Source organism: Pyrus communis, chromosome 17 (genome assembly GCF_963583255.1).
Source record: "Pyrus communis chromosome 17, drPyrComm1.1, whole genome shotgun sequence".
In the NCBI taxonomy this organism is placed as follows: Eukaryota; Viridiplantae; Streptophyta; class Magnoliopsida; order Rosales; family Rosaceae; genus Pyrus; species Pyrus communis.
In genome coordinates, this window is record NC_084819.1 from 20,642,537 (window position 1) to 20,666,893 (window position 24,357).

Genomic DNA, 24,357 nt, shown 5'->3' on the forward strand with positions numbered 1-24,357 from the left:
AATTTATTGGTACAGATGAAAGTCTTTCAGCGGTTTTCTACTTCACCGAACGTCGGGGATCAAGTTCTGGTAAGTTGTAATGATCGAATTCCCTTTCCTTTTTTTTGTGCAATGAATTGAATTTAGGAAGTTTTAACGAAAAGTCTGGTACTGTTTACTTTAACGAAAAATAACATTTTTACACTAAAAAGTCAAACCTAGTACTATTCAATTTATCCTTTATTTTGTTATTATCATTAAAACTTAAAGTTTTTAAATTATTTTTTTATTAATTTTCCTTTGAATTTACTGTAATCAATTAAGTAAACCTTAAACCCTAAACCCAATAATAATCGGTGTTTCTTCTTGTGCAGTCTCTTACTCGAGTGATGATCCAATCTTGAATTACATGTGTGTGTTTTACCCACACATTACAAAATTTAGGGTTTGCTTTTTCAAGGTACGGAATCTAGTTACGGGTCTAAGTTCAGTTCAATAGTTAGTTCCTGTATTTTTGAACATTTTAATAGTTATTCGAAACGCTCGCTAACTTAGCAATTCTCTGATTACTTCCTCGTTATGTGCTAATAGCTGAATAGTCTAGATCCCTAGTCCTTATTCTTTTCCTAGGAGCAACAAGCATGCTAAACTGTTATGGGTAAAAGATTACTTAATGATATAAATTATGATCCGTCGTGTAGCTGCACATAGAAGAATCATACGATAACTTCTTTTTATTATGCCTTTAAATTTGTGAACCTGACGTTCTATATTTTATCTATAGACTGCAGGTTGTTCCTCATTGTGCTGGGTGGGAGTTTACAAGACGGTAAATGATTTGATCCTTGTATTTTTTATAGCGCACGTGTCTGTTCTTGAAACCTCATTGTGCTGATGTGTGCATTTTTCTGCAGCCAACGTTCCGTTTCTTTCTAAAAGGGGAAAAGGTTGATGAACTTGCCAAACCTTCTATCAACAGCTTGTTAAAGACTCTCGCAAATGTTTACAAGTAATCCTTCAATCTCTTGGTTTCTTTTTTCTTTTTTTTGGTGGTCAATCTCTTGGTTACTTTTTGTTTGCTGATTTTGTGTATTTGTTAATGGAATCATATATGTTGAATATCCTCGATCGTCTGATGACTTGCTTAATGTGTGTAAATTAGTCCATCTGGGATGAAGAAAAGGAGAAGACAAGCTATAAAAGGTGGAGTGGATCCGTCACAACTTGTTGAGGTACTTCCGATTAGTTTTGTTGCATCGTCATATCCTAAAGCGATGGAGGCAGTTGAGTCTTTACCTGGGGTAGAACCCGGTGACAAGCTATGGTGGTTTGCAAAGGGGCTATTTTTATCTCAGGAGAAGAGAGAGACATTTTCCAAGCTGCAAGATGATGATGCCAAGCTTGAATGGCTGTGTAGTGAGATGGCTGAGGGGGAAGAAGGAGAGATGTTTTCTGATGAATGGCTGTATGCCAACATGCCTTAGGAATAATGTATTTATTTATATTAGGATTATGAATCTTGTTATGTGAGGTTGTTGACACTATGGTCCAGACCACTTAGTGTGCTGGTTTGGAATTTGGATAATTATGTAAGTAAATGTAACGCTCGACTTGTTTGTTTATTTACGTAATAGCACTCGATAATAGTCGTCATATTGCACGATTGAGTGTAACGCTCAACTTGTTTGCTTATTTACGTAATAGCACTCGATAATAGTCGTCATGTTGCACTTGTGCATGCACTACTGAGTGCAAGACAGATGACAACTTTGGAGTGCTATATATTATCGGCTTCTGGAAAAGTTTTATGTTACTCTTGTACCGTTTCTGCTATATGAATGAACCCCAAACAGTTTTGACTGATTTTTCATTCCTTAGTAATATAATGCATCGATCAAGCATGTGGCAGTTTTCTTGAGATCCACTATGATGATGGAGCATTTAACATTGAACCCATAGCTTTCACTAAACTAAGTATCAGTCATTTTACTATCTCCCCGAGTCATGTTCCACCATAATGATGGAAATAGTGGTCACTTACTATTGTTAGATAAAAGATCAAATGGTGGGTTTGATCTTAATCCAACGGTGAAAGATAAAAAGTGTACAACAGAAAAGTTAAACGAGCACCTACAGTTAGATCAAAGATCAAACGGTGGTATTGATCTTAATCCAACGGTGGTATTGATCTTAATCCAACGGCGGTATAAGATAAAGTACAACTTAAAAATAAGCACCTACCGTTAGATTAAAAGACCAAACGGTGGGTGACACCCATTTTCTCTAAACCTCTAGGGTTTAGGAGAACAGTTCTGACAAATCACAGCTGGTAAACATATGATAAAATGGGCAAAAAATTGTTGCACTGGCAGATAATAACAATGCTAGTACCAGAAGGAAACCAAAGATAGGCTCAATATTATATAATCAAATAAGAGTCAACGTAGCACAAACATCTACTAGTACAACTTACTTGTCCAAATTTAAATAAACCCACCCATCCGAACCATATATATGATGTCAACAGCATATAATACAATTCATAAATTTAAGTGCATCCAACTTATTCCACCTCCATTTCTTCACGAAACCAACCAATCTTGAGCCCAGGATCTTTAATGTTTGAAAATACCACTCTCTTCTCAGGCTTAGCTATAAATAGTCCTTTCGCAAAACACCACATACTGAAACCCCTTGGTGCTGTACATAAAGATTCAACATCCTTCATCACTTCACTAACTGAAGGTACGTCACTACTATCAACAGCTACCGCACCACCTTTCCATTGGAAGAACATCGAACCATCTCCCACTTTCCACCCTCCTGCAACTACTACGTCATTCTCATCTTTCTTAGCTTGTAGGACAAGTTGTTGAGTATCCGTTTTCCCCTTCCAGGATGACCTCGTCCGCTGAGGGGTTTCAACTGGCCTGACGTATCTTTATTGGAAAGTACACATATGAGGAAGGTCAATAATAGGGTTTAGTAACTAACTAACTAACTAACTAACTATATATATATAAGAGAGACAGATATAAATCCAAAACAAGTGAGATACTGCGCGTGATCACATAGATGTAAACTTAAATTGAACCATCAAAAACCCCAAAGGCACCAATATATACGACTGCATTCACAAATATGCAAAAACAAACAAATGTAAAAAAATGAAGAAAAGAATTACCTGTAAAGTTTTTCACACATATCCATCACGGGATCAGCATGACCACCAACAATCTCATCAACCTTAACCCCGTTTTGATAGAAAAGGAATGTTGGCTGCAGCAAAATGCACAGGTCATCAAATTAATTTGCAATTTTTAGATGAAAGCAAGGCTGAATTATTTACTCAGCTTAATCTAACGGCCTAATTAGCCAATACAAATATATATGTATAGCAAGTATAGCTATTCTAAACTTTCAATTAGCAGATGGTAAGAAAACACCACAAGTTTTTTAATCATAATAAAAACACAAAGGTTACATACATGAGCAATCAATGAACTAATTATGTTACGAACATGCAATGATAACAAAAGGGACAGAATCACTTACAAAAATGCAAACAGCCAAATCATATGCTATTGGGCGCAAGTCGCTCTATAAATAGAATAAACAATGTTAGGACAATAATTTAAAGGGCATAACAAGATATAATACCATAAGCCTTCTATATACCATACTGCAAGACAAATGATAATTAGAGTATCGAAATAAAAGATTGATACTCCAGCAAATTTGCTTTATCAGGTGTGACAATATTTATGTATGTTTTACCAAGGCAATGTATAGAACAGGGTAAGCAAAAGAGATAAAGATGCACCTAGTTGCACTAAGCATTGTGATTTGTGATGCGATCACAAACTGCCCAGAAAAACTCTCAGAAGAAACATGATTTATGATAGAAAACTTATTTCTTCTTAGTATCATGGACTGCTAAATTCTATTTACAACAGTTCTTATATATATTTGGAAAGTAAAAGGTAAAATCATAGAATTTTACAATCTTTGGTCTAATATTTATATGAACTCTAGTGGGTGAACTGTATACCTCCATGTCATATTAAATCAATGATTTTCATTTGTTATTCATTAATTTGTTTTTGAACTTATGCACTACTGATGTTATCATGTAATCCAAAATGAAGTTCCCTTTGCTCGCCAAGTTATCCATGAAACCAAAAGAAATTTGAATTTTGTTTTGGTACAGAAGAGCATTTTACATAGAATTTGTGAAATGAATTTAAATATTCTTAACATTGTTTCTACTTCCTAGCTTCACATTATAATACGATCCTGTTGGGAAAAAAAAAATGTTGCTTTCATAAAGAAATCATTATAAAAAAACAAAAGTAAAAAACTTTAATTTCAAACAGTATAGCAACTGCCAGATGGCCAGTAGTGAAAAACAAAAGTTAAATACTTGTCTAGTAATTTATTAAGATTAAAAAAACTAGAACCCACATGTTGTTTTCACCTTAATCTTAAGATGGGATACAAACAGTTTACAATATGAAAATATAGTTCCCAAATGATCCAATCAAGTTAGCAGATTAGGATACCATACCTCAACTGTAATCAGAACCTTATATAGTTTTACATGTGGGAAATGCTCCCTGATCTTTCGAACGATTGGAATTGAGTACGTGACGGCTGCAAAAGAATAGTACACCCAAATACAAGTTGCAGAGGAGCAGTTTACAAGAAATAACTTGACTGATAAAATTGTTTTGCATCACAACTTACTATTTGGGCAAGCGGCTTCAGTAAAGTAGAAAACTGCTGGCAAACGTCCACCTACAAAATAAATAAGAAGCTGCGTAGAATAACAAGCAAGGTTTTGAAAGTTTTTTGTCCATGTTAAATGCAAAGGCGGTCCTTTTGGAAAGCCAGCCAGCAAGGGAGGAATATCCAAGTTCCAACTGAATTGAATATGCACTTGTGGGTGGGAATTGGGAAGCAATTCTGATCAGATTATGGATCCTTTTTTCATGATTGTTTTTTCTCATTATAATGTAATTAACTAACTAGTCCAAATCATACATGTTGTGTTCAATCCAATGCAATACTAGGTAGTAATCTGCAGTTGTTTACCTTTAACTTGTTTAATTGCTCTCTTATATTCCTTCTTTTCCGTCAACATGATCATGTCTTGGGGACTCGGAAACAGAAGTTCTGTAGAAACAGCCGGCAGCGAAGTCAGTGGCAGATAGATGATAAAAAACAGAAAGAGAGAGAGAGAAAGAGCGAGCGGGAGGGGGTACTTACTTGAGCCTGGGCCTAAGGCCGAGGCCGAGAGTGCACCGGAGGCGGAGACCCTGGCTGGGAGTGAGGCCAAGGAGGAGGCGGATGCCTTGGAGGAAGGAATGGCAGATGCTGCTGCTGCGGTGGTTGTTGGCATTGAATTTGGGGGGGCTAGGGTTTGGACCGTACGGTGATGATGAAGAAGACGACCTGGGATTGGGATGGGGATTCGGGGGTTATAGCGATTGCCAATCCCAATCCCGATCATCGTCTCTCGTATCAAAACCCCACAATTCTTCCTCGCCATCTCCATCTCTCTCTCTCTCTCTACTTTCTCTCTCGCGTCGTCGGTCTCTGGTACGAATGTAACATGCCTAGTATGGAGATGGTCGGGAATAGGTCTGCACAATCACTAAGACATTTTCAATAAACTGTTGCGCATATATATATATATATATATATATATATATATATATTCAGAGTTGGTACACAGTATGTATACTATATTTAGGGTTGCTACTCTGAATATATATATATATATTCACAGTTGCTACTTAATAATTGTGTAATTGGCTCAATACATGTTGTTTGTAACTCTATAGTATACATGTTGTGTTGCAAGAAAAAATAGGTTATGGTTTTTACTCTATACGTGTGATTTGGAAGTTTTCTTCTTCTTCTTCGTGTATTTAACAATGGAACTGCTAACAAACAGAAAACAAAAAATGTTTACTAAAGGACGTTGGAGACTCGAAGGCTCAACTCCAGCTCGAGGAAAAAACAGAACAAGAAAAGCATAATTTCGGGCAATGTAGAGTTTGCCGTAAGGAAAATGAGCACTTCAGTTCCTCCTGCCCATACTGGAATGGTGTCCCACCGGCGCTTTTGTTGGCGATGGTTATGGTGTAGTTTGTGGTCTTTTGGATCGTCGACTCTACAAAAACCCCAACCGTTGTGCCCATCCTGGTGGTTCCTCCAAAGGACGTCTTATTGTCGCATATTGCAACTACTGTAGGGATAAAGGGCTCCACTGGTCGGAAAAGTGCCCAGAACGTCCAAGGACAAACCATATAAACCTCTGTTCATCTCATCCTCTAAGCCGAAGCTGCTGAAGAAAATATATTGAACGATTAAGATGAAGTGTGTCAAGACGTGTCTTTTAGTAATGGGTTTTAATAATAAATGAAACACAATACACAAATGCATTTGCAGGTTTTTTTTACCTTTTTAAATCGTTTGAGTTTTCCTCCATGCGACTCATAACGTTCAATCGCTAGGTGTTTTCTTTTCTTTTTAGAATTCTTAAGCTCATTACTCTGGAAAGATATAATAAGAGAGCTCCAAAAATTTGAAGTTAGATGGGTAAATGGAATCCACTTGTGATGAGATAAGTGGGAAGGTAGGAAAAATAAAAAGGCAAATTATTATGATAAAGAGAATCAACATTTCAAAGTATAACATTTGTACACAACTAAATACCAAAAAATGTGTAAATGGCCATTTATCATAGTGGTGGAAATGAGTTGAGTCATTGCATGACAACGTGAGTTCAAACCCTATCGGTGACTAATCTAAAATCTAATCTAATAAAATTTATCGTTTGATAAAAAAAAAAATAAAAACCAAAAAATGTACTACGGAAAATAAAGTACGAAAAACACTTCCCGAAAATAAGAAGAAATTCAAACCATTAGAGCTTCCACCCACAGCTAGACCAAATCGAAAGAAACAATCCCGGAAAAATATCCCCCAACGCACCTCAGCATTCAGGAAGTAGTTAGAATCCAGTGGAGTTCTTGATGTCCTCACCAAAGGTTTGTTAATGTTTGAGACTTTTCCTCGTTTATTTTGTGGGTTGTGTTCTTTTTATTGACTAATTTGATGCACATTTTCTTTTTCTGTTGTATTTTTCATATATTTTTGTGATTTTTTATGTGGGGAAGTTCTGGTTGCATTGTATGAGCAGAATGAGAAGCCCTACGTCCTCATATGATTCTTGCCTTTCTCTCTCTCTGCCATCCCTCTCCTAACCTTCAACACATTTTTATTTTTTATTTCTCAAAAGAACAAAAAAAAAAAAAAAAGATTTGTCACAATGGTAAAATTGGAATTTAAAATATGCAAAAAAATTGTTGGGTCTGGACTTTGGAGAACTGAAAAATTCCATCAATACATAACTTGGGCCCAGCCCAAAAAAAAAAAAAAGAACGTACGATTGTGAATGAGTCAGCCCTAATATTGACTCCCCAACAGCACAAGAGTTAAAACTCTCTTTCAAGCCGCAACCGGACTACTCTGAGATTTCCCCCCACCTTATCTGCCATTGAAGCTCTTTCCCCAAATCTTCAGCAAAGTTTTGTTCATCCACTGTAAGTCCTTATCTCTCTTTCTCTCTCTCTCTCTCTCTTTCTCTCTCTCGTCATATGCATATGTTTCGGTTCGTTTTTTTTCGAGTTTCGTCACGAACTGAATTGAATCTCATATATATGTTAGCCAATTTTGCAAATTTTCTCGCTTTTAGGGTTTTTATTGCAAGACTCATTAAGCTGTGAAAGATTTTGTAAATCGGAGAATACGTTCCATGATGATTTTCTGACGAACTGGAAGGCGAGCTCTTGGCCGAATTTTCTTACCGTTTCTCGAAAAGCGAACATGGATGTTATTGTTTTTGATGACCTATTGCTGTGAAATTGGGTATTTTAATTTTAGCCTGTTCTGTTAGTTCTCTTATGGTAACGGTGTGTTTGTTTGAGCTCGCTAGCTTTCGCTGGCTTGGACTGGACCAAATGTCAATGTAATCCCATGTTTGTTGCACGCACGGACTAGCGTTAATGATTCTCACCTACACCAACCCCGACTGAACGATTCGCTAAAGGACCTTAGGGAGGCCCCCCGAAATCGGGTGGACTGCTAAGACCACCTCTATCCGCTTCACCTCTCCTCACTTCGCCCCTCCCATCTGCTTCTTACTTGCTTCCACAACCATTTTCAAATCCATATCCTGCAAAATTCAAAAGAAAAAAAAAATGCAGTCGTTCCATTTTTCAAATCCAGATCCAACCTGCAAAATCGAACCCAGAAACCTAGAAAACACACCAAGAAAAAAAAAAATCTGCAGTGGGTTTAAGCTTAAATCCATGATGGGATTGACTGCACGGCAAGCCGACCCAGAAAACATAAAACTCCCTGATTGCAGACCTTCTCCAATATTAGTTTTTTTGAGTCCCTTTTTTTGTTACTAGTTTAACATTTTATTTCTAGCTCTCCATACTAAGTAATGATAGGGTAAGATTGAGAGTGCTTGATGCCTCTGAATTCATGCATGTTTGGCTTGGTTTCTGTAAGTTTTTCTGTTTCAAAAATTTTAATTGCTTTGCAAAAGTTGGACTGACAGATGAGTACATACCATTATCAGTACTTGGCGAAGGGATTGTTGTGTTAGGTTAGTACATGAATTGGTGTAGGTTGATTATGGACTTGCATGATTGTTGCTTGTATTTATAATTGTTTTCGGTTGAATTGTTCAGTGTCATAGCACTAACCTTTCGAAAGTGTTGAGTTCAATTATTTCCAAATGGTGCTCGTAGTTGGCATTATGGTTTTGGAAATGGTAGTGGAATAACTTTCACGTGTTTGAACGATAAGTTTTTGGGGAAATAAACAGAAGATAATTTGGTAACTTCTTTTACTGGAATTAAAACTTGGCTGGAGTTGTTAAATTTCTTCCTCTAGATACATGGATTTTATGGTTTTCCAAGCTCTTTTTGTTTTGTTCATAATTGTCACATCCCAGCTCGTGCTACTCGCTTAACTTCGAACCTCAGAAATAAAACCGCGCTACTCGCTTAACTTCGAAGCCCAGAAATAAAACCGTGAGGACGTAGTCAGGGTCCAAAGCGGACAATATCGTGCTACGGCGGTGGAGTCGAGCTCGTGATGAAGTAAGGGCCTAGGCCAGGATGTGACAATAATAGTTCTAGAACTTATCACTCCTACCGTTTTATTTCTTGTTGAGGAGGGAGATGATAACTAGACACTTTTTTTATGGTGGTTTAGGAATGTAGTATGTTACTTTAAAAATAGAAATATTTCTTCTCTTTTGAAAGTTCTTGTTAATGCAAGCAAGAATTTACACTAATTTTTTAAATAGTAGTTGTAGGGGTAAACTTCAAGAGGGTAAATTTAGTATGCATAGTAAAAATAATTGTGAGGCAACTAGTACAGTTGATGGATGTTGCTTGACATACTATATGTACACACCTCGCATTCCACATGTTACTAGTAGAATGTTAGAAGTTCACCTTGTTTCCTTGTATGAAGTTGATGAGATTAAGTCGATGGAATGGTATGCACAATCGTTCAAAATCAGAATTCATCATATTTTAAGTGCTGATGTCAAAGTAAAGGACGAAAAGGGTCGCGTGTTCTTGTTGACAACCCGAGTAGACGCTTGTTTAAAATCATGGGTTAAGTGTAACCCATGTTTTAATGCAAGATATCTCCATCTTCCATTTCCAAACTTGTTTTTGTTAGTGATGTAAATTTCGAGACTTAATATATTTAGGATAAGGTTTTCTTTAATATGTTGCATTAAAACATGGATAAGCTAAAGAGATAACCCACACAACTTAACATAACTAAGCAGCTTGGATCTCAGAATGCTTATCCATGCTTTCATTGGCACACCTTTGCTCTTCTTCAGTCATTTTCCAACTTAGGCACATCTTCCACCTCTTTACCATTATCTATCAAACTGTCACTGTCACACTCAAAGATTGAAAGGATATGATCATCTGTTCCAGAAGCGTGTGATAGATCCTTTCACAGTGACAGTTTGATAGATGATGGTGAAGAGTTGGAAGATGTGCCTAAGTCAGGAAATGGTTGAAGAAGAACAAATGGTGTGCCAATGAAAGCATGGATAAGCATTTCGAGATTCAGTCTGCTCAGTTATGTCAAGTTGTGTGTGTTATCTTTTTAGCTTAACCATGTTTTAATGCAACATATTAAAGAAAGCCTTATCCTAAGTATGTTAAGTCTTGAAATTTACATCAATAACAATAGCAAGTTTGGAAATAGAAGATGGGGATATCTTGCATTAAAACATTGGTTACACTTAACCCATGATTTTAACCAATTGTCCACTCGGGTTGTCAACAAGAACACGCGACCCTTTTCTTCCTTTACTTTGACATCAGCACTTAAAATATGATGACTTATGACTGTGCATACCATTCCATTGACTTGATCCCATCAACTTCATGTGAGGAAATGGGGTGACCGTCTAACATTCCACTAGCGACATGTTGCGAGGTGTGTACATATAGTTTGTCAAGCAAAGCCCATCAACTGTACCAGTTGCCTTACGATTATTTCCACTATGCACACTAAATTTACCCCCTTAAGGTTTACCCCTGCAACTACTGTTTAAAAAATTGGTGTAAATTCTTGCTTGCATCCTGCATTAACAAGAACTTTGTTCAAGTAATATACTACATTCCTAATCCATCGTGAAAAAAAATGTCTAGTTTACCACTATTCCCACTAAATTTACCCTTGCAACTAATGTTTAAAAATTTGCTTGTATCATGCATTAACAAGGACTTTCAGAAGTGAAGAAATTTTCAAGTAATAGACTACATTTCTAAACCGCCGTGAAAAAGTGTCTAGTTATCATCACCCTCCTCAGCAAGAAATGAAACAGTAGGAGTGATAAGTTCTAGAACTATTATGAACAAAATCCATGTATCTACAGGGAGAAATTTAACAACCCAGGCCAAGTTTTAATTCAAGTAAAAGAAGTTACCAAATTATATTATGTTTATTTCCCCAAAAGCTTATCGTTCAATTATTCCACTACCATTTCCAAAACAATAATGCCAACTATGACCACCACTTGGAAATAATTGAACCTTCTAAGGTTAGTGCGAGGACACTGAACAATGCAACCGAAAACAATTATAAATACAAGCAACAACAACAAAAAAGCATGATCAGAAACAAAACATGCATGAAGTTAGAGATATCAAGCACTCTCAATCTTCTCCTACCCATTTCTCTCAAATTTAGTATGGAGAGCTAGAAATAAAATGTTAAACTAGTAACAAAAACCCGGACTCAAAAAAACTAATATTAGAATATAAAACAACTTGCAAAGACCCAAGTAACACCATGAAGCAAGCATACTTCTTCCATAAACCAAGTGCTCAAATCAGAAATTGAACTCGAATATAACGAAAGCAAACCAGAAATTTCTTAGTAATAATTAATTCACATAAAGAGCATCCCAATTCATCAAATAACAGGAAACATATAAATTAATTCAGAAAAATTAAAAATTCTCATACCTTTCTAGTTTGAATCCAATCAACTTGGTTGGCGATGGCTTGGAGCAAGCGAGAGAAAAAGACTTGGAGTTCCAAGGAGCGTTTTAAACCCTGAAACAAAATCAACGGGATCCAGAATGATTGAAAAGTGATCGGGCAGAACCCGTGACACCTGTCTTCAAAGCTATAAAGGAAACATTGTCTGCATCACACTTACATCGCTTGTGATATTTTATAAAATAGTTAAGTAATTGGTAATTTCGTGTGTTTACTGGTTCGCTTAGAAGTGCCTTTAAAATGATTGAAAATGTTTAGATGAAATTAATTTTGGATTTCAAAATCACTTTAAATGCATTTTCAGAGAAGCTTCAGATATGCATCTACTTTCCTTCAAACTCACAGTTCTATTTAACTCAAGTAGTACAATAATTGTGTGATTGGCGCAATACATGTTGTTTATGACTATAGTATACATGTTGCGTTGTAAGAAAAATTAAGCTACTGTTATAACTCTATTTGTGTGATTTGAAGGTTTTCTTCTTCTTCGTTTATACTAAAAGGATGTTGGAGACTTAAACGCTCAAGTCCAGCTCGAGGAAAAAACATAATTTCGGGTGCTGCAGTGTTTTCAATGATATATTTTACACTAAGAAGATGAGGAATTCAGCTAAGTACATAATGAGCAACCGAATTTGGTATCGAATTCATCATATACGAGATTTGAACCTAAAGCGTCTCACTTGCAAGTGAAGAGGAATATCACCAGACCGTAGTACTGAGTGGATGAGCGTTGTAGAGTTTGTTGTAAGGAAAATGAGCTATGCAAGAAATTGCGATCCTTGTCACAAAAGAGAGTTTGCTGTAAGAAAAATGAGCTATACAACACTTGTCACGAAAGAGACATTTGTCACCAATTTGTGGCAGAAATTCTCTCCTTTTCTTGAAGCAACTTAACACCAGCTGCTACTGCTAACAGAAAACGAGTACAGCAACCACGACGATGATCGAGCAAATTAAAGCCTGCACCTGTACGAATTTTCAGCACAAATGGAAATAAAATGTCGATACTAACATCAAAGGACAAAAATGGTAGGAAAAATCTGCATAATTTATTACTGCCGAGGGCTGTGGCATAATACCATGGTGGTGGAAAGGCAAATCCCAAGAGAAACCAGTCACAAGCATAGCGCCTTCAAACTTAATTTCCGTCTAAAATACGAGCACGTACTCAACACGAACACATGTATAAGTTGTTGAGAGTGCTTTAGCGCCCTTACTAAAAGTCCTACTACACTGTCTGACTGATTTAATACATTATCTTATGAGCCACTTATAATACTCGTACTTAATACGTGTCTTGTACCTTCAAAAACCGCAATAAAAATCTCGAGCGTTCTTTAATTAAAGAAAAGTAAGCATTAATACAAACACATAATCAATTCAGTATGATCCATTCACTATTACTTGTTGCTCGTATATAATACGTGTTTATGTCCTGAAAAATCCGTTAAACGTCAATTTCTATCATTCCTTAATTAAAAGAAGAAAGTAAGAATCTTGAATGAGAAACTCACGAGGACCATCCAATGCCACAATAACCAAAAGCATGAGAGAGGCTTATCATACATCCCATCAAGCAAATCCAATTCTCTTCCATCAATTTGGAGTTTCACAGTATCTTTATTTCCATGATCTCCACCTATATCTGGAGTTCCACAGTATTTTTATATCCATGTATTTGAATTTAAGTGCAAAGCGTTACCCGATTGAACACTATCTTAATTAACTGACCTAATTCACGTTTCTTAAATGTAGTTATATTGGACCGTCAATATTCCACAACAATAGCATTACACTATTGTTCTTCTTCTGGTGTACAAACCAAAAAAATCTGATAATTACTTGCACTAACTTGTGAACAAAGCCCCACCAGCAGGTATGTATCATTTGGAGAAATAACTTAGGGTTGGTTGTGAGGTGCCAATTAACAGAAATTGTACCACCAAAACAAACATAATTTGCAATATATTAAACAAAAAAGCAGAAATGAATTTAAACTCATAAAATTTAATAAAATCTATTGTTTCCCGAATAAACTATTTTTAATTAAGATTAAAAAGTTCAATAAAAGAATTATATTTGGAATATATTAGTTACGTCAATAATGAGGAATGCATGATATTAATTATTAAGGAGATAATTACAAGGCCTTCCATTCTAATTCATCGCATGCCAATCCAAACTTTTTCATTTCTTTTTAAAGATGTTAGTGTATAATATCGTTTGTAATTAAAATAAAACATGTAATAAAAACAAATACGAATTAAACCAATTGATTAAGATAGAGGTTCTTATACTTAATTTGGCATCTCTTACTTGCATTTTTTTTTCGTGCAATGATATTTTATCTTAAAATAAAAGATTTTAGTTAAGCCACACTATATTTTATCCTAAACCCTAAAATCCACAATTAAAATATTTTTTTTTACGTACAAATAAAGAAAAGTATAGTTATAAATATTTTTTGAAAAAAAAAAACGTAAATTGTGAACTGTTGACTGGAGTCAAAATGTCAAATCAACAACCTAAAACCCAATCCGACGGCCCAAATCACACCACACAAATAAACGCGCAAACCAAAGCAAAAAATAAAACTAAAAGAAGAAAAATAAAATAATTATTTTGTTTATTCGACGGATACGCACTCTCTCTCTCTCTAAAACTCAAAATGGAACCCAATGAAAACCAACTGAGCTCCTACTTCCAACACCCCACCACCGCCACGACCGCCACCGGCTCCGCTGCCACGACCACCCCCTCTCCGACCAATGGGCTCTTTCCCAACACACACTCCACTGATGGGTCCCACATGGTGTACTCTCACTCGGTTCCCTCCTCGGCGGTGACCTCGCCACTTGAGGCCCCCAAAAGGAAGCGGGGGCGGCCCAGAAAGTATGGCACGCCGGAGCAGGCTCTTGCGGCCAAGAAGGCAGCGACGACGTCGTCTCACTCCTCGTCCTCCAAGGAGAAGAAGGACCAACACGGTGCCGTCTCGCCTTCGTATTCTGGGTCGACCAAGAAATCCCAGCAGTTTTCTTTTGGTGGGTTGCAAATAAATACCCTTTTAGATTTTTTCTGCAATTACTGAAATTCTTCGTTTTGTGCTGCTAATTTCTTCAATTTCGATATGGGTTTGGAAATTTTGGTTGCATTTTTGCGGAAATATTGAAACTTGCTGGTTCTGGACGGGTGTTCTGGAAATGCCCTATTTGTGTTTGGTTGTGAAATTTCGGATTCTTGGCGGGTTATATTGGCAATTGCTTCGATTTTATGTGGGTTTTTTTATTTACATTGTGTCTTGGTGCTTTGCCCTATTTTCTGATTTTTGTTTCCGTAATGGTTTATTGTAAATTCGTTGCATTTTAGAGGGTTTTGTTCCAATGGTTGAATTTGTAAGTGTTTTCGGTTGTTCGGTCTCCTCACACCCAAAGTCGTAACCTTTTGGTAGTGTTAGTTTAATTATTGCCAAATGGTGGCATGGTTGGCATTGTTAATTTTGAAATGGGAGTAGAATAACTTCCCCACCTGTTTAAATGATAAGCTTATGGGGAAGTAAAACGAGAAGATAAGTTAATCTGGTAACTTTTATTTACATGAACCAAAATCTTCCTAGATCACACATCCTTGGAAGTGGAAACTTTGGTTGGCTTGAGAGTAAGATATTGATAAGAAGCTCATGAGCTCCTATGTTTTTACTTTTGAAGGATAGTATACCTAGCTTTCTATTAGAGGGTGTTTAGTTTCGGAAATACCGAGTATAAAAGTGATCTCAATACTTTGAAAGTGGCTTGTTTTGTGGTTTAGCAAGCCCTTTGTTTTGTTTTTTTAAGAATTCTAGAACTTATTAAACCTGTTTTCATTAAAGAATGCTGCATATCACTTGACAAATATGAATATTTTTTCTTCCCACTTCTGAAAGTCTTTTTTGTCCTAATATATGTATAATCCTTGTTTTTCTGTGATGCCAAGTAAATTTATTTTTCTGGTTTGACAAAATGAGGTATTAGTAATCATACTTTACTCATGTGGTACTTTTTCTCTTAATTGATTGACGCAGGCAATGCAGGGCAAGGTTTTACACCACACGTTTTAAGTGTCGCTGCTGGGGAGGTATGCATGTCCTAATGAATTCTCAAAGCAATAGTGTAGTTAATTTAGGAATAACGTGACAGTTTATTTCATGTTTGGCCCTTTCAATCACATTTTTTCTTATAAATTGCAGATACTGGAATATATCTCTTTCGTTTCTGATTCCATGAATGAATTTTTTTCTTTTTACATTTGTGTTTCAATGTGTCACATGCTGATCTGGGATATAGAAAAATTCCTTGAATATATTTGTGGTTTTTGTACAACCTCACAGAAATGGTTTCCTTTACCTTTAGTGCAGATCCTATTGTATTTTTATAACATCAACAGTTGCCTCATCTTATGTTGTTTACCTTGCCTGAGTTGACTTTTTGTGCAGTTATTATGTGCTGTTTCTGTTATAGTGTTTTCTTTATGTATTATCTGCTCATACAGATTAGTGAAATGTCTAACAGGATGTGGGACAGAAAATTATGTTTTTCATGCAACAAAGTAAGCGTGAAATATGCATTCTATCTGCTTCTGGTACCATCTCAAATGCGTCTCTCCGCCAACCAGCTACTTCAGGAGGCAACATTACATATGAGGTAAATTTTGTCCTCAACCTTTTCCTAGTGTGATAATTTTATCTTAAAATATATTGTGTTTGAAGTTTTTGGTATATCATATTCAGTATTATGTTCAATATATGAGTGTGGACCTTCCATATGGTATTTGATTTATGGTGGGCAAGTATAGGAACTGTCACAGGTTAATTTATCCGTGGGCTCTCGGTTGGAGCATAAATGTACAAGTTCAGCCATTACTATTGTGTGTATATAGATATTTTTGCTCGGTTCATTCATTCAGTTAATCTGAGATACAACAAAGATGCTAGCCTGAAATCTGAAAATAACAATTATCACTTGCCTCTAATTTAGTTGGTAGATGTTTTTTGAATGATTGTTCTTCTTATTTTCTCAAATAAAAAAAAACTTTTTGACTGTACAGTTCTGAGCCATTTTGCCCCGTAAATCCTACAAAAGGAAGGGGTATCATATGATTGATGAAAAAGTACCAACCACAGCAATGTGGGTGGCTGAATTTTGATTTTAATAGTGTCCAAGTTATTCGTTCATTGTTACATGTATAGTTGGGCAATGTGTCTTTGCTCATGTATGTGTGTAGTTCGGCGGGAGAAAAGGGGGAAATGACGAGTCACTAATGCCTACAGTGGTTTCTTTTGAAAATAAAAATATTAGTTTGTAAATGTGCGTATGCTTATCTATCCAGAAATTGTGGAAGTTGGAAACAAAAAAATATATGAAAAAATGTTTTCAAACTGTGCATATTCTTGCTAAGAAAGTATTATGTCAGTCCTTAGATTAATATTATATGTCTGGCTAAGTCCTTCTTGATCATCTTCCTCATGTTTAGTTCATCAAAGTATAATGATTTCTTTCTGATGTTAGGGTCGCTTTGAGATTATTTCATTATCTGGGTCTTATGTACGTGCTGACCATGGAGGGAGGGCTGGTGGGCTCAGTGTATGCCTATCTAATACAGACGGACAAATCATTGGCGGTGGAATTGGTGGGCCCCTGAAGGCTGCAGGCCCTGTGCAGGTACTATTTGAGAGCAAGTTTACTCTTGGTTGAATAACGTTTGTAACATTGTTTTAGTGCACAACTGCGGCATAAGATACTAGCTACTTATTGTGTCTCTGCGTTGAAGCAGTAAGGGGTTTGGATGCCATCTGATCCCTTAAATTGGTTTTTTGCCATGTTATTTGGCATTGGGACATTTATGTAACTCTTTCTTCTTCTTAACCGAAGTCTCTGCTCGTTTCAGTTAGCATGTTTCATAATTGGTTCTGCTGTATTTATCGAAACACTAGTTTGTTGCACGTACAGGTTATTGTGGGCACATTTCAGATTGATGCCAAAAAGGATGCGACTGCTGGTGTAAAAGGAGATGCTTCTGCCACCAAGTTGCCATCGCCAGGGGAAATGATGAGCGGAGGCTTCCGCTCAACACTGGACTCTTCTGGAAGAACTCTTGTCAGGGGAAATGAAGATCAGCAACCTATGGGGGGTAGTCATTTCATGCTTCAAGGCATGCATGTCGCACCTTCACGGCCCACAGATTGGAGAGGTGGTCCGGATGCTAGAGCCTCAGGCGCTTATGAATTGACAGGAAGAGGAGGCCGTGCACCGAACCAATCTCCAGAGAACGGGGACTACGATCAAATTCAAGATTAGGGATTTGCTTTTGGGATTTGAAAGCGCTGTTTTTTCGTAGATAGCTGTATAATACAGACCCGAGAACGTTATGTCACCGTACTCTGTTTGTAGTGTGCAGCATTCATTAGAAATGATGGCTCCATACCCGTGACCTCCACCCTCTGAAATATCTCGCTGCCGTCAATATTGCTCATGGTGTATGTGCGTAGGTATCGCCGGCGAGTATCTGTTCTATACTTTGCCGGATATGGTTGTCGATATTTATCCATTTGGAAATTATTCACAGTTCTGCCTCTCTTTCAAAGCTTTTGTTATGAGCTGCTTGAGCCTCGAATGGTTCTTCACCTTCTCGGTGTAAATTGTTTGAATCGCGTTCGCCTGAAAGCCTGCTAAATTTTCTTTCTAGGGTACACGTTAATGGAAACTGCAACTACACTTGTTGTGCCTAACAAGGTGCTTCTTTCAAGTGCAGTTTTTCAAAAGCCAAAAGCAGTTTGAATTACTTATGCTAAACACTGTCATAAGCACTTTTAGCGGTTGGGAAGTGCATTTAGTTATTTTAAAAGTAATTTTTTTTTTTTTAATGCTTGACAATTGTCAGTATATGTTAAATGTTCAAATATGAAGATGTGTTTTAGTTTTTTTTTCTTTCACATATCCTCTTATTATTGATTATTGGGATAGAACGTCACAAACTCACATATGAACATGTGTCATACAAGTTTCTTTTCTCTAACCTAACCTAATGGCTACATATAAAACAGAGAATCATGAGCACGTGCATCACGTGTTCCTACCTACTCCATCACCAGATTGGACCCATCCAACGGTGTAAAAGCTAGGATGCACATCCTTCATACGTGCCCGCCCACATTTAACCAACACAAAAATGGAAAAAGAACAACCTTTTTTTAACGAATTAAATAAGGAAAGAAAATATTTTATTAAATTAAAGATGCACTAAATAAGTTAGAGCCTTTAAACTTTTAATTTTCGTTTCTGCAACAAGTTGGTGGCGAAAGATCGAGTCTTTGGCTTTGATTAATGGTGGGTTTTGCCTAAAAAGTTGGATTAAAGTAAAAAGTTTCCAACTTTCGGTTTCTAATTTGGACACGGGAGGCACGAGGTGTGTTGCTTTTGCTTAGATTTTTTTTTTTTTTTTTTTCCAGATTTTTTTTTGCTTCTGTTTCTTGTTTTCTCTGAGGTTTTGATTATCCGAAATCAAGCTTTTATTTGTAATTTTTGAAATGAAAGAACAGCAGAGGAGTGGATTGCAGAAAGTTTGTAGGGAAATTTAGATTGGATAGGGAGAAAAATTTGGAGTTCCTGGCAGATGAGTAGGTTAGATCTTAAGAATTTAGGAGGGGGTTATGTCAGTCCCCTCCAGCAATCCAGGTTGGTGTTTTCAGATCTTGGAATTTGGAAAATATGTTTTGAGATTCTTCATTTGGGATTAAAGTGATAGAATTTGAGTAGTATTCGTTTTTTTTTTTTTTTCGGTTTTTGAGTGAGTTTTGGTTGTTCTGGAGTTTGAAAAATCGAAACTTTGATAGAAGGAGAATGATCTGAACAAAATTGATCACTTGGGGAGGGTGCAATCTGCAATGTTAAGAGCATTAGCAATTGGATTGTTGGTTTCGTGTTTCGTTACGTTAGTGTCAGGCAGTGATCATGACTTTGCACATTGTAATTGTGATGAGGAGGGTTTTTGGAGCATTCCAAACATTATAGAGGGCCAAAGAGTGAGCGATTTCTTGATTGCAATTGCATATTTTTCAATCCCTATAGAACTCCTTTACTTTGTCAGCTGCTCGAATTTTCCGTTCAAATGGGTTCTCCTGCAGTTTATTGCATTCATTGTACTCTGTGGCTTGACACATTTGTTAAATGCTTGGACATATTATGGCCGTTACACGTTCCAACTGATGCTGTCCCTCACCATTGCCAAGTTCCTCACTGCCCTGGTCTCTTGCGCAACCGCAATAACCCTTTTAACTCTGTTCCCTATGATTCTCAAAGTAAAAGTGAGAGAATTGTTCTTGAGGCAAAATGTGATGGAATTAGACCAAGAGGTTGGGATGATGAAGATACAGAAGGAGGCGAGTTGGCATGTTCGAATGCTGACACAGGAAATTAGGAAGTCACTTGACAAGCATACCATATTGTATACAACTCTGGTTGAGCTTTCAAAGACGTTAGACTTGCATAACTGTGCAGTTTGGATGCCAAATGAGAAAAGAGGAGAGATGAACCTGACCCATGAGTTGAAAGCAAGTTCTTCGCAAAAGTATCGCCTTTCTATCCCAATTAATGACCCAGATGTGTTAGAGATAAGAGTGAGCGAGAGGGTAATGATCCTGAGACCTGATTCAACGCTGGGATCTGCAAGTAGTGGCGAGTCTGCTGAATCAGGTGCTGTAGCAGCAATCCGGATGCCAATGCTTCAGGCTTCAAATTTCAAAGGGGGTACACCACAGTTGGTTGATACTCATTATGCTATATTGGTTTTGGTTCTTCCAATTGCAAATTCTGGAGGTTGGAGCCATCATGAGCTGGAGATAGTGGAAGTTGTGGCTGACCAGGTCGCCGTGGCTCTATCCCATGCTGCAGTACTTGAAGAGTCTCAACTAATGAGGGAGAAACTGGGTGAACAAAATCGAGCGTTGCAACAAGCTAAGAAGAATGCAATGATGGCTAGCCAAGCAAGGCACTCGGTTCAGAAGGTAATGAGTCATGGAATGAGAGGGCCAATGCATACGATTTTGGGTTTGCTTTCGATGTTTCAAGAGAATTTAAGTTTCGAACAGAGCATTAATGTGGACACAATGGCAAAAACTAGTTATGTTCTCTGCACTTTGATAAATGATGTGATGGAGATGTCAGCAAAAGATAACGGAAGGTTCCTATTGGAGATGAAACCGTTTGAACTACATTCTATGATCAAGGAAGCTGCTTGCCTTGCCAAATGCTTGTGTATGTATAAAGGGTTTAGCTTTGAAATTGATGTTCAAAGCTCATTGCCTAATCAGGTGATAGGGGACGAAAAAAGGACTTTCCAAGTGCTCTTGCATATGATTGGGTACCTATTGAGCACCTATAATGGTGGGGGGACTGTCATCTTTCGGGCTATTTCTGAAAGTGGTAGTGATGGCCCTGATGATAGATTGCAAGGAATGTGGAGAACAGGTATTCCAGATGAGTACATTTGTATAAAGTTTGAATTTGAGATTAGTGAGGCAAGTTCTTATCCCGGCGGATTAGTAGCATTGACACACGATGATGGTAGGCGGCATGACAATGATGATATCAAAAGGGGCTTGAGCTTCAGCATTTGTAAGAAGATTGTTCAGGTACGTGCTGCGGATGTTTATTTATGTTATCAATATTCTTTAGTTTGCTGCGTGGTGCTATATAAATTTCTGCATTATTAGCTATGAATTCAGTTGTTGGTAGGCTTCACTTGAAATAGATTTTGTGTGTAGAAATGAGTACTCAAGACGCCATGGTCTCAGAGTCAAATATCTCCGTTGTTCATTTAACCGTGTAAAGATATTTGTTAACTTGTTCATGCCTGTTGGTTTCTTACTATTTAGTTTGGTTTCAAGAAATCGTTCACGCAGTTACATGAAAACGGCACCAGGTTCTCTCCATACCATATCTCAGGCATGCTCAAGTTTGATCGGCAAACTAATTATACTGTATTGAATTGGTAATACTGTGAGTCAAATTGTATTTTCTGCTCTGAAGTAAAAAATATTGGTCAACTTTTTATCTTTGACTCTATATGAGTGGTGGTAACAATCTTCACTTTTATGCGAATTTTAGTGTCATGGATACAAATCCACAGTATAAATTCAAGTAGGTTTTTTATCTGGACTATCTTGATATGAGAAGACAATTAAAGAATAGCATACGAGGAGTAATTTTAGCGACTTATGATTGTTTTTTAATAAATTCATGGACAGATGATGCAAGGCAATATCTGGATATCCATGAATCCGGTGGATTTTGCAGAAAGCATGACACTTGTTCTCAGGTTTCAAATCGTCTCGTCTACTGGGAGAGCCATATATCCCCTCGGAAATACATTGGAGCAACCAAATTCGAACTCCCAGTTCAGTGGCCTTCGGGTTATAGTAGCGGATGATGATAACGTAAACAGGACTGTGACCAGTAAGCTGCTCGAGAAACTTGGCTGTCAAGTTACTGCTGTGTCTTCTGGGTTTGAATGCCTGAGTGCCCTTACTGCTGCCGAAAACTCTTTTCGAATTGTTGTTTTGGATCTCCACATGCCGGAAATGGATGGGTTTGAAGTGGCAATGAGAATCAGGAAGTTCTGCAGCCGTAGTTGGCCATTGATCATAGCCCTCACGGCAACTGCGGAGGAGCATATATGGGAGAGATGTCTGCAGCTGGGAATGAACGGATTGATTCGAAAACCTGTTCTTTTGCAAGGAATGGCGGATGAACTTTGTCGAGTTCTGCAATGAGCACAAGTTGTAGAGAGAGATGGAATCCAACTTTAACATGTCAAACTTAGTTTTTACTCAGAAAATATAGTAATTAGATATTGCTAATTAACCTTCATATCACAATATGTACTGAGTAGTGAGTTTATTTGTTGTTGATGTTAAGCCAAGGCTACTCACATTGAAGTAAATTCAATGATTATTCTAACTCTACTATTCAATCCAATGATTTAATTCAAACAAAACAGTCTGCGAAACTTACCTACACATGTATGCCACTATGTGCGTGATTGATTTGGGATACATATTACAAAGCATTTAATCAATAGAAGAACAAAAAATTTAGGAGTTGGGAGCGGAGTCGAAGAACGAAAAGATAGTCGGAGCAAAAACAATGTCTAGTTAAACCAAATTTAAGGACCGATTCACAATTATATTTCAGATAAGACAAACGATACTGGGGTGAATTTGCGAATTTCTCGACATCAAATCACTCGATTTTCTTACTTCATTTGGATGCAAATGTACGATTGTTCATTTTCCAATTGGGTAGGAATTGATCAGGTTGCATCTATGGTCACTCTCTTCACGAACCCTGGAAATGATTCACTTCTCTCTTCCCCGACACTACAAGAAAATGAAAAAAAGAAAGATGGAAAAGTCTGAAATCCCATCGCATTCAGGTAAAATCGAATTGACATTCCATTTACTTGTCATCTTAACTTTTCTGTTTTTGGGACTGTAATCGCTACTGTATGTTTGAACAAACCCTAACCCTAACCCTAATGCTCTGTGCGTTTAATGGTACTCGGGTGTCCGGAGGATACGTATTGCCGAGACCATGACACTGTGTAAGTCTCTCTCTCTCTCTCAACTTCTGTTTTCTCTCGTGTGTGTAAATATATATGCACTTACATAACTCCACATGCATTTTAAACGAAAATTGATTGTTTTTTTTATAATTCTCTGGATCTCCTGTCTGCCATTCATCTTAGTACGAGAGGCTCGACATGCCCATACATCACACTGATGAGAGTAAAAACTGACCTCTTCTGGCAACCTTGCTTCCCCTATGTCCACTTGAAGTCATACGTGCCTCCAACTTTTCTTGCTTAAATTCAATGTTTGCTCATTTTTTCTTTTTTTTCTCTAGGAAACTTGGGGGCAGTGAATATGTTCAAATGCCACGCCTAGAAATCTGATGCATTCACTTCGAAATGTACCCGTTCCTAATCAGGAACTTTCAAGGGGTACGAAGGGATTGACCCTTGAAGCTACAAAAAGTATAGGCCAACATCCTCTTTTTGCATGGCTGCCCAATGAAAATTCTAGGAAAGAAAACCATAACTTAACACCTAAGCAATGTCATATGTGTGGTCAAGTGAATGGAGTCGATCATACGTTGGCTCACTTCCGTATTGGTCATGTTTCAATGTCAACCTTTGGTAGGGGTACGCTTTTTCCTTACTCAAGTTTAAAACCCCGACAAGGTTTTTACGAGATCACATTTTGTACAAATATCCTCGTGATCATTAATAAAAATTTAAATCTTATCCTATCAAATATAGCCAAAAATTAACCCTTAATTTCATAAATGTCACTTTTTATTAAATAATTCAGATATTTCAAATATATCCAAAATTCCACCTAAATAGACACAAATACCCTCAAATTTAACAATCAAATAAATTAGAGACGTTTTAGCCAAAATGATTCGTGATATTGACATAACTCCTTAATCTGATCCTTAACCATTAATGATAATCAATAGTAGTGTTCTTGACTTTGTCCATCATGATCATTTTAATCTTTCTTTGAATTTGTCCATCGTGATCATTTTAGTTTTTGGTGACAAATTTGTCAATTGTTCTGTTAGTGTGATGATGTGGCGTCACATGGGTCTCACAAATACAATCATATAACGAAATGTAGATTAACTTTGAAAACTATTTTTATATTTAAAACTAA

The 24,357-nt window shown here is 37.0% G+C and overlaps 3 protein-coding genes across 3 annotated transcripts; 2 read left to right on the plus strand and 1 right to left on the minus strand.

Moving 5' to 3' along the window:
* Positions 1-2,473: 2,473 nt before the first annotated feature.
* Positions 2,474-5,632, minus strand: LOC137721769 (uncharacterized). Its single transcript, XM_068460789.1, has 7 exons — positions 5,248-5,632; positions 5,074-5,154; positions 4,726-4,776; positions 4,547-4,632; positions 3,535-3,579; positions 3,164-3,258; positions 2,474-2,918 (listed from the first exon to the last, which is right to left on the minus strand). Exons 1-7 carry the CDS (start codon positions 5,534-5,536, stop codon positions 2,543-2,545), a joined length of 1,023 nt encoding a protein of 340 aa, XP_068316890.1. The 5' UTR covers positions 5,537-5,632; the 3' UTR covers positions 2,474-2,542.
* An 8,600-nt stretch (positions 5,633-14,232) lies between these two features.
* LOC137722764 (AT-hook motif nuclear-localized protein 14-like) lies at positions 14,233-18,224 on the plus strand. Its single transcript, XM_068461848.1, has 5 exons — positions 14,233-14,650; positions 15,667-15,719; positions 16,154-16,285; positions 17,150-17,302; positions 17,591-18,224. The coding sequence occupies exons 1-5, from the start codon at positions 14,278-14,280 to the stop codon at positions 17,936-17,938; spliced, it is 1,059 nt and encodes a 352-aa protein (XP_068317949.1). The 5' UTR covers positions 14,233-14,277; the 3' UTR covers positions 17,939-18,224.
* Positions 18,225-18,888: 664 nt separating this feature from the next.
* On the plus strand, positions 18,889-22,624 carry LOC137722865 (protein EIN4-like). The gene is made up of 2 exons (XM_068461967.1): positions 18,889-21,270; positions 21,886-22,624. Exons 1-2 carry the CDS (start codon positions 19,525-19,527, stop codon positions 22,408-22,410), a joined length of 2,271 nt encoding a protein of 756 aa, XP_068318068.1. The 5' UTR covers positions 18,889-19,524; the 3' UTR covers positions 22,411-22,624.
* The last annotated feature ends 1,733 nt before the right edge of the window (positions 22,625-24,357 follow it).

Coding starts and splice junctions, on each gene's coding strand:
- LOC137722764 (XM_068461848.1), top strand. CDS start 14,278: ATGGAACCCAATGAAAACCAACTGAGCTCCTACTTCCAACACCCCACC. Junction 14,651..15,666: donor ATCCCAGCAGTTTTCTTTTG/GTGGGTTGCAAA, acceptor TGATTGACGCAG/GCAATGCAGGGCAAGGTTTT. Junction 16,286..17,149: donor GAGGCAACATTACATATGAG/GTAAATTTTGTC, acceptor TTCTGATGTTAG/GGTCGCTTTGAGATTATTTC.
- LOC137721769 (XM_068460789.1), bottom strand. CDS start 5,536: ATGGAGATGGCGAGGAAGAATTGTGGGGTTTTGATACGAGAGACGATG. Junction 4,633..4,725: donor TGAAGCCGCTTGCCCAAATA/GTAAGTTGTGAT, acceptor ATTCTTTTGCAG/CCGTCACGTACTCAATTCCA. Junction 3,259..3,534: donor ATTTGGCTGTTTGCATTTTT/GTAAGTGATTCT, acceptor ATTTTGCTGCAG/CCAACATTCCTTTTCTATCA.
- LOC137722865 (XM_068461967.1), top strand. CDS start 19,525: ATGTTAAGAGCATTAGCAATTGGATTGTTGGTTTCGTGTTTCGTTACG. Junction 21,271..21,885: donor TTTGTAAGAAGATTGTTCAG/GTACGTGCTGCG, acceptor ATTCATGGACAG/ATGATGCAAGGCAATATCTG.